The sequence below is a fragment of the Sinocyclocheilus rhinocerous genome, unplaced genomic scaffold, assembly GCF_001515625.1.
Source record: "Sinocyclocheilus rhinocerous isolate Xijiao unplaced genomic scaffold, SAMN03320098_v1.1 scaffold1069, whole genome shotgun sequence".
NCBI classification, from domain to species: domain Eukaryota; kingdom Metazoa; phylum Chordata; class Actinopteri; order Cypriniformes; family Cyprinidae; genus Sinocyclocheilus; species Sinocyclocheilus rhinocerous.
Genome location: NW_015635541.1, coordinates 596,030 through 606,596, shown reverse-complemented (window position 1 = coordinate 606,596; position 10,567 = coordinate 596,030). Strand labels below are relative to the sequence as shown.

Here is a 10,567-nt window from a genome sequence, read left to right as displayed (position 1 = left end):
ATCTATCTATCTATCTATCTGTCTATCTATCTATCTATCTATCTATTAATGTATATATATATATGTATGTATATATATATATATATAATTTCTATATATATAATATTTTTATATTATATTATTTCAATTTGTCAAATGTATTTTACAACAAATATTTAGCTATTTTTAGCAATAAAAATATATTGTATATATTTTTAAATGCATATATCGAGACTTTCAAAATTATAAGTGAAAATACAGAAAAAATATTTCATACTAAAACAGTTTTAAACCAAGTCTTTTTTCTAAAAATAACCTTTTTAAGCCATTTGAAAGTCTTTCTGTGACCACAATTGTACAATGGCCCTTGCAATTTTCTCTGTGCTGGAGAACATCAAAAACACAACGAGCCAATGTTAAAGCATGGTAGATTGAATAATTGAAGACACTGTTGCAGACTCTTTCCCGCATCAGGCATGAAGCCAAAAGGATTTTTGGAAAACAACCTGACAATCTAGTGCTAATCTCATCTTGCTTGGAATTCTGAGCTCGATGTCAGCATCTCTTGAGGACTGAAATTCACACGTGAAACCTCTCTCCTCCCACACATACAAGACCAGTCTGCCTCTGGGGCTCCAAATCACCCAGAAAACCCATGAACCAAGTCACAGCCTTTTGGATCAAAAGCAACTCACGTGATCACATCCGCCCCCAAATGCAAATACCACCTGATACTTTCCCCTTCCTACCCCGCACCCCCTTAACTTCATCACTTCACTGTATTTCTCTCTCTCGTTTTGAATGTACAGGAGGAGAAAGGCAGGAAGAAAAGGATGACCGCATATTTGACTTCAAGGAGAGGAAAGAGATTGACAAGCATAAAGAAGCCAAGCTTTTACACACCCAACACATACACGCTCACGGAACATATTCAAACGTATTCCAAATAAATGAAAGCCATTAAGTTTAAAAATAGTCCTCATATCTGCACTTGTGGAGAAGAGGGTCAAGCGTGTGTGTGCGTGCATAATTTTAAGAATAATTTTGAGCCGAAGCCAAAAGGGGATGGTTTTAGATCTGAATAACTGATGGAGCACGTCAACAGACTATACAATGACTTCATATGTGTCGGCTTCACTTTCTGCTCTCTATTCATTCATGAGTGCAGTTTTCTTGATGTATTTCTTATTGAAAGAGTGAGTGGGACATATCGAAAGGCTTTCTGTCAGTTTCTAATAACCAGCAAAATTTAGTTTATAACAGCATCCTTCAGAAATCATTCTAATATGCTGATTTGGTGCTTAAGAAACATATCTTAATAAACACATTTGTATTATTTTACATTTACAATTATATATATACTTTTTTTGCAGAATTCTTTGATGAATAGAAATCTCAAAAGAAAATCATTTATCTGAAATATACATCTTTTGTAATATTATAAATGTAATATTTAAATGCATACATTTAAATAAATTAATCATAATAATGCATCATTGCTGAACAAAAGCATTAATTTCCTTCCAAAAATAAAATAAAATAACATTTAAAAACTTTTTTTGTAATTACTTACTGGTTCATTGGTCACACTGCATTGTCAGACACAGTACTCACCTCACAAAATTTGCATACCATGCACATTCAATTGAAACTGAATTGACAGAGACAGAGACACAAAGTAAATGAGGCAGTGCATAAGTGATCAGGCCTCACCTCATTAACTGATACATAGTAACGAGGCTGCTGGAAACGAGGCGTGTTGTCATTTCTGTCCCTCACCACTATCCGTACTTCGTGCAGAATAACTGTTCCCACCAGCTCATTGGTGCACTGAACCTGAACCACGATGGTGGTGATGTAACTGGGCGGCTGGAAGAAAGCACATATACAGGGGTTTAATGAACATGAAGTAAACATACATTTGTACAACAAAAATAATTGTATTTGACTGCATTAGTACAAAGCAAAACATGAATCATGAAACAAGGCCCCTACAGATGAGACGTGACAGCTGAAAACATACTTTCATGGCAACATTTATTCAAGGTAACATATCGTAATACTAACCATTTGTGATATTTTTAAAAGCTATGGCCAGTGATCAATAACATTAGGGTATCCAGCAGTAGTAAAGTGCATTAACAATGCAGCCAATCAGCCTGGATGTGTGAATGCACAAGATTACATAACGTAACAATGCAAACAGGATTAATGTCAAGTCTGCTCATTCTCTTTTGGATAAATAAGGTGTTTGGCCTCAAGTACTCTGAATAAAATAAACAGTGGAGCTGTTGAATGAAGTGCCTGAATCCCACAAAGCCTCGTAAAGAGGACGAGGAGGAGGAAGAGGAGGGTATGTCCTGTAATCACTATCCAATAGTGTTATAAAAGGCCTGTCACTAACACAATGCTTCTCAGACAAGCACACATGTGTGGGGCTAGCAAGCCTCTTTATAGAAGATTGGTGTAATGTACAGACAGACAGTATAAGAGAGAGGAGATGAAGCACTTGTGGAAAAAGGAAATAGGAGAAATCGCAATGCTCGTATTGCGGCTGTAGGAGTAAAACCTCCTGCCTTTTGACTTGGCTGTTCTTGTACTGTAGAACAGTACATTGCACTTCAAGCACAGTCGAATACAGCCAAAAACCTTATAAAAAGCACATCTTAATAAAGATAAAGTCTCAGACAATCCTATCTGCTCACATTGTATGAATCTGAAGTGACTGTAAATACATAAAATGCAGTCAAAAACTTTATATACAAATGTTTTGGTCTTGGTTTCTGGTTAAAACAATACCAACAACAACAAAATAATAATAATAATAGAAAGGATCATTATTATCTGACTGATTACCTAATTATTATAATTAACAGTATATCTACATATCTGTAAAATACAATAAATGTAATTAAGAATCAAACTTTTGAAAAACATTTTTACACAAATCATCACGCAAAAACCTCACTAAATTAAAAAAAAAATATTTAAACTAAAGCAAAAAATAAATGAATAATAATAATAATAATAATCGAAAAAATAATTAATAAGTAAAATAAGCAAAGAAGAGATTTTCTTACACAAATGACATTTTCAAATTCAAATTATTTTATTTTCATATACCTCCTTCATTTTGTTATATTTACTATATACAATTAAATTACATATATAAATTATCATTATATATAACTATATATATAAAATGATAATTATATTATCATTAATTTATATAATAATAATAATAACAACAATCTAAAAGATAATTAATAGCTAAAATAAGCAAACAAGAAGAGATTTTGCTACGCAAATGAAAATCTTTAAGATATATTCTCTGAAAATTCTTTAAGTTAGCATGAAACGGATGTTGAGATCATCATTTCTTCCCTAATAAGTGATAGACTGTTCCACCTTCCCACCGATAAACATGACGTCAGAGAACAGAAGAGATGTTGTTGCAAGCCATTCTTTGCTTAAAGATTACTAGGGCGCATGAAGTTTAAAAAATGAATGATGTGCACAGATAAATCGTTTATAATAAACACTTTGATATTCCATTATAGTCCATTAAAAACCAGAATAGTCCATTTTGATTTCATGGTGACTTTATTATCTCATGCAATTTTGCATAAGTATATTTATCTTGATTTAAGGATGTTAAAATATGTTACTGGAAAGAGTAAAATACTGATTAAGAAAATGTAGCAGTTCTGTGTGGCTGTCATGATCTCATTACAGTGATGCGTGCTGGTTTGCTGCCAATCGGGACAGAATTTACTGTAGCGCTTTTGTTTGTCTTAGAGCCTTCAGGCAGACTGCCATATAAATACATGTATCCGTTTGTGCCAGCCAAAGGACAACAGCAGCAATATGTTATTTCTGACAGAATGTGCGTGTTTGTTGACTCACGTCTCGGTCCAACACTCGTCCGGTGCTGTTGAGATACAGTCTCTGCAGCGCAGGGTCAAGGATAACCCAATAATCATAGTTGTCCAGCAGCGTCAAGGAGATGGTTCTATCTGGATCCTGAGCCCGACCGTTGATCTGCATGTTTTCCACAAGAACGGTACCTGACAGAAAGAGATTGACAAGAAAAGCTAAGGTTTCAAGGTGCATGATGGGAGATTGACCAACCCATGCTATATAAAAGTTCAAGTAATAGATATGCATAATAATAATTATGATTTCCCCATGAATAAATAATAGTCGTAAATCCTTATTCTGTACAGATTCATTAGCGTCCTCTCTTGGCTCATAAATATCTGTGTATGAGAAGCTGATTATGTAAGAATGTGAAGGTCATAATTTCAGCATGTGTTAATGTATGGTTGGCTGAGTTCTCGCCTCTCCTCCAAGATAATTACACTTCATTTTATGCTTCAATGTGTTACAAATTATTTCAACTCCTTTAGAATCCCTGCAGAAAAACACAAAATAATAAGTCCTCACAGAGCACGAACTCCCATCCAGGCGCTATTCAATTAACGTTCCATGAGGTCCAGGCTCTGCATTTCCCTCCCAACAAAGGTCCGGACAATGTTTTTAAATAAAATGAATGTTCCTAAAATATGCATTTTCACTGGAATGGATAACATTATTTAAGAGCCATTATTTGAGAAAACATTCACCGGAGAGCCAGCTTAACCTAAGATTTCTAAGGGGACTAATAGGAAAGACTGGGGCTTAAGCACCCTTAAATAAAGCCTGGAATCGCCTGTGATTCATTATAAATGTTCAGGCTTGCAGCTGCATGACCTTGCAAAAAGAAAGAAATAAGAAATCCTGAAAGTAGTCGAACTAGTCTCTCCATGTATATAACCTGTACATCATAAAAATACTGAACTGATCTCTTCTTTAAAACAAATGCTGCATTTCATTAGAAAAATGCAAATGAAATGCTGAATCAAACCTGAAAATTTGCCATCGTCATGTCAATCAGTACTGCCGCTATTAAAACTGTGTAAATGCACCAAAATAGTAAATATATAAACAAACAAACATTTTAATAAATGAAAAATTCCATGCAAGGGCTTCCAGGAACATTTCTGACAGTTTATGCAAACAATTCACTAAAAAACATATTTTCGTAGAGTATTGAGTGTCTCAAATGATTTCTAAATAAGTTGATACATTTGAATTAAAAATAGAATTATTGTATTTTATTACAATACACATCTTAAACACGCATGTTAAAGGGATAGTCCACCCAAAAATGAAATTTCTGTCATCATTTGCTCATCCTCAAGCTGTTCCAAACATGTATGAGTTTCTTTGTTCTGTTGAGTCAAAAAGAAGATATTTTGAAGAATGTTGGTAACCAAACACTTGATGGTAGCCATTGACTTCCATAGTATGGGAAAAAATACTATAGAATTCAATGGCTACTGGCAACTATTTGGTTACCAACACTCTTCGAAATATCTTCTTTTGTGTTTAATAGAGGAAATTAACTTGTATATGTTTGTAACAACTTGAGGGTGAGTAAACGATGACAGAAATTTCATTTTGGGGTGAACTATTTCAAATCACAAGACATCAATACATCATAAACATCAATACACTGCCCAGTACTCCAGTACTCTTCTCAAATCACAGTATGAAGTGCAACCAAACCATTGTTTGGCAGGTTCAATTAATTTATTAAAACAATTTTCCATCAAGCAAGATTTGTACTTGTGATCTCTCGTGCTGAAAAGAAAACTACTTCTTAGAGCCACAAAGTCTCACATTCATGTAGGGGGCTTGAGTCCCCGATCCAAGAATCGCCCCCGGCACAAACAACAGTATTCATCCAGAACTAGAGTTCAGAAAGCTGGTCAGATTCTTTTCTCAGAGCTCCTCTGTGCATTCACAACAACACAAGAGTTTTTTTTTTTTTTCACATCCCATTAAACTCTTGATGTTCTTGTCCACTTAGAGTGCCAGCATGCATAGCTTTTGCCCTAATTGCAGCAAACATTTGTTTGTTTGTTTTTAAGTACATTAACTGTTAGTGTTGGATGATACAGTACTTTCAAGAAACATGCAATTCTATAACAAAATTATGCAACATTACGAATATAATGTGCTTTTTGGCCATTAAGTTTCCTAAAGGGAACATTTTAATGATGTTTCTTCATCACAACAGATATGGAGAAATTTAGCATTACATCACTCGCTCACCTGGATCCTCTGCACTGAATGGGTGCCGTACAGCTGATAAAACATTACAATAATCCACAAGTAATCCACATATCAGGCGTTTGGGCTCACTGTCTAATGGCACCTATTCACTGCAGAGGATCCTGATGAGCTACGGTTCTCCAAATGTGTTCTGATTAAGTAACAAACTCATCCACAACGTGGATGGCCTAAGGTTGAGTAAATTTTCAGCCAATTTTCATTTTTGGGTGAACTACTCCTATAATAGCAACTCTAACTTAAAATTCAGTATCAGAAATGATTAATTTACATGAATCAAACTGTCACCAATCATCAATTGCCTGCCCATAATATCAATAATACTGATATTATCGGAAGCAGAATAGTGTTCTTGAATAGTCACACTAACAACATTTTAGCAGTCAATCCCAATACCAGGGAATTTTCATTTTGATAAACAATCTTTCTTTTTGCAATTGCATTTAGTGATGCTAGTGGAGCAGAAAGTATACACTTCAGCTTTAAGTGAGTTAGCTTACAGCCCAGATCCCTGAGAAACTCAGCCCTAACAGACATCCGCCGCCGTCAGACATAGACAGACTCAGAGGCCCTGATGTTTGCCTCCAATATTACCTGAAAGGAAATCCATGACCTGAGCCAAAGCACCCCCTTAGCATGTGAGCCGAGCAAAAACACATCAGCCGCGAGTGAGGGCAAATGCGAGAATCTCTGAGTAAACAGCAGCTCGAGCGAGTGGTCACAACACGCAACAGGAAACCCATCCCGCACCAGCTAATATCAGCTATTAGAGTGGTTAAGAATATAGAATGGCATTAATATATGGCTCCTGTTGGATTATTTTTAATACCGTTGGATTTGTCATGGAGAAAAACACATGGATGAAACTGTACTTCTGAAACTGGAGGAAAATGGCTTCTTTGATTCACGTCTGCACACTGGAGAAAATCAAATGCTATTAAGAGGCACACCAGGCACGGTGGAGACTCGAGGGAACGGCGTACACACACACACACACATACACCACACACACCAAATCCAAGGAAGCTTCTCAGAAACCTTTTCACACCCATAACCAGGTGTGAGTTTGTGCACACGTGCAGATTTTCTGCATCTATTCCAGAACAACCCGGCAAACGGCATCATTAGTGGTGTTTGCTGAGGCAAAATTACTATTATTCAAACTTTAGCGCATAACCATTTATGCTACAGATGTGAATGATACCTCAAATCCGGTGGCCTGCTGAGAGAGGTGTGCAATTACCTTTGTAAGTGATTGGACTTATAATTTTGGATAATAGAACAGGTGAAAGCCCATTTACTTAAGTCGTGGGGAAGTCGTGGCCTAATGGTTAGAGAGTCGGACTCGTAACCCAAAAGGTTGCGGGTTCGAGTCTCGTACCAGTAGGAATTGTAGGTGGGGGGAGTGAATGTACAGCGCTCTCTCCCACCTTCAATACCACGACTGAGGTGCCCTTGAGCAAGGCACCAAACCCCCAACTGCTCCCCGGGCGCCGCAGCAAAAAAATGGCTGCCCACTGCTCCATGTGTGTGTTCACTGCTGTGTGTGTGCACTTTGGATGGGATAAATGCAGAGCACTAATTCCGAGTATGGGTACATACTTGGCCACATGTCACGTCACTCACTCACTCACTTACACTGTACAGTATATTGAAAGAGAGACTCAGGTAATATCTAGAGATCAGAATTTCAAAGAGATTTCAAACTGATGTTAAGATGGTTAGCCACCTGGTCTCCCAGCCTGACCAGTTGACAATTGCCCCCCCCCCCAAAAAAAGTCAGCAACATTTTATGTAAAAGTTTTTCCGCAAAAAAATGTGGTTGCATGATTTAAAATCATTGAAATGATATGTGATCAATCATGTGATTGATTGATTGATTTAAAAATGTGTGATTATATATCAATATAATTATAAGATAAAAATAAAATAAGAAATATTTTTCACCGTAAAATAAAAATTGAGTATTTAATAATAATAATAATAATAATAATAATAATGCTTTTTAATTTTTATATAAAATAATTTGTATAACTAATATTTAGCTGGCCCAAGGTGGATGTTCTCTTTTGTTGACAACAGTCAGTTTATCAAAAAATGTTGTGATTGCGATTTAAAATCTATGTGATTAATCATGTTATTTATTTATTTAAAAATGTGTGATTAAATATCAATATAATTGTAAGATAATAATAAAATAAGAAATTTTTTTCACTGTAGAATAAAAATGAGTATTTAATAATAATAATAATAATAATAATAATAATAATGGTAATAGTAATAATAATCATCATCATTTTTATTTCAAATAATTTGTATAGCTAATATTTACAGCTGACCTAAGTTGAATATTCTAGGTTCTCTTTTGTTGACAACAGTCGGTTTATAAACGCTTCTCATTACAAATATAGGAAAACGGTTAGCATATGTTGCGTTCCCAAATCCATGTTACAACCAACCCAAACTCCAGAGCAGATGCACAGATGAGTTTGTGTAGAGCAGCATTTACCTCAAACCAAGCTGCTCTATGACAGTCAAAACACAAGCTGTTAGTGTGTAAAAGAACAAACACAATGCTGCGCTTCACTCTGAAACACACAATGCTTTTTTAATTAAATCACAGCTTTTGCGATTTAATAATTCATACTATCCATATTGCGACTTTGCCTTTATTTTGATTAATCATGCAACACTACCTGCTAAAACGCATAACTAGTTTAGGCTGGTTTAAGCATGACTGAGACCCCAGCAAAAAGTTTGTAGGAAAAACAACCACTAACAATTTTTTTAGAAATGATTATTCTCTGCCAACTCATTTGATGTGCCTTCCGCCAGCCAAAGAAGTTTGTGACAATCAGGTTTAAAATGGAAAACACGAGACGGGACACAGTTGTTGTGTGACAGGGAAAGCAAGTCCAATTTAAACTGAAGGAAGTGGATGCTTATTTGAATGCAGAAATGAGCTGTCATCCTCCTGTTGTGTGTGTGTGTGTGTATGTGTGATTGTATTGTGTTCAGACGCCTCACGAGGCAGAGCTCTATTAAAGGAGACCGGAAGCCTGTGTGTGTGAACTGCAGGAAGGATATGAAATCCAGCAGAATCGATTGGGAGAGAAATCGAATTTGATGTAAAAATCCTAGAACATCACGTTACCCCATTGATGAAAATCTTTGTTTGTCATCTGCCTCTGCAGAAGAGTCCTACTGTCACAAAATCATTACAGCACGGGGTTGTGTAACTGGCTTTAGCTTTCAATCATCCAGGACAACTGCAAGCAATCAGATACCACTCCATCATAAAGCACACGAATTTGATTATATTCAAGCAACACTGTAAGACTCCCCAAAGAAAAGAAAAAGATCAAGTGGTTCTCTTGTTGTTTCTCTAGACAGCAATGAGATTAAATGGACACCTCAAAGAGACTTTCGCTTAAGGGAACAGTTCCTCATCCTTAAACTGTGTCCTCATTTATTCACCTTCTTGTCGTTTCAAACCCAATTCACTTTCTTTTTTCTGTCAAAAACAAAAATCAGACAAAATTAAAAAGAATTAGGCAGCAATTTAAACAGTTAAGTGGCGGCAACAAAAGTATCACAGAAGTCACGAAGTTTGTCATAAACTCAGATTTGTCAGATCTCAAAATGAAAATTTCTATTTCTATTTGATACTTCAATAAAACATAACCATTATAAGGACTATTATTAGAACTAGAAAAGAGCAACCAGAGAGCAATAAAGCAATAAAGTCAAGGAAGTAGGCATGTGACAGCATTTATGACATTTAAGCACTTTTATGTGATTTTTTTGTTATAAAAATTATATACAGTTGTTTTTTACTTTACATGTATAAATCATGTTAATTTATAAAACTATTATTATTATTATTATAAAACACTAGTAATCATAGTTATTGAGTTTTATATATATAGATATATACAGATATCTATATATATTAGTGCTGTCAAAATTAGCACGTTAACGCAGGCGATTAATTTTTTCAGTTTAAGGCATTAAAAATATTTAACGCCGTTAACGCAGGGGCGGGGCTATGGTTGGCCACCCCACTCAAAACTGCTGTTTCTGTCTCTTTTCATGACAAGAACCATCGTTTATTTAAACGCAGAAAGTCTTTATGAACACATCAAACCGGAGACGTTTCAGACGTGCGCTGCACCTTTACTTCAGCGCCAGGCGCGAGCCACACGAGCGCGGAGAATGGTACTGTGCTCGTAGCACGTGCTCTTTAATTGCACGCACAAAGGCGCCGGTGAGCGCTGTAGTATCACTTCATATCAAATCGCGAAAGAAACTATGAGCATGCAATGTCGCAGTTATGTCGTCAGTTAAGTCATGAAGTTACTAGGGATGTAACGATTCACTCAACTCACGATTCGATTCGATTCACGATTTT

The 10,567-nt window shown here is 35.8% G+C and overlaps 1 protein-coding gene across 1 annotated transcript in view; it reads right to left on the bottom strand.

The window, feature by feature from the left end:
- The window catches only part of LOC107747281 (protocadherin-15-like), a 187,002-nt gene that overhangs the window by 112,690 nt on the left and 63,745 nt on the right, over positions 1-10,567 (bottom strand). The window contains exons 5-6 of the mRNA XM_016561750.1: positions 3,886-4,046; positions 1,693-1,848 (exon numbers count right to left, since the gene is read on the bottom strand). Of these exons, the coding sequence (XP_016417236.1) occupies positions 1,693-1,848; positions 3,886-4,046 (317 nt within the window). The remainder of the gene's footprint in view (positions 1-1,692; positions 1,849-3,885; positions 4,047-10,567) is intronic.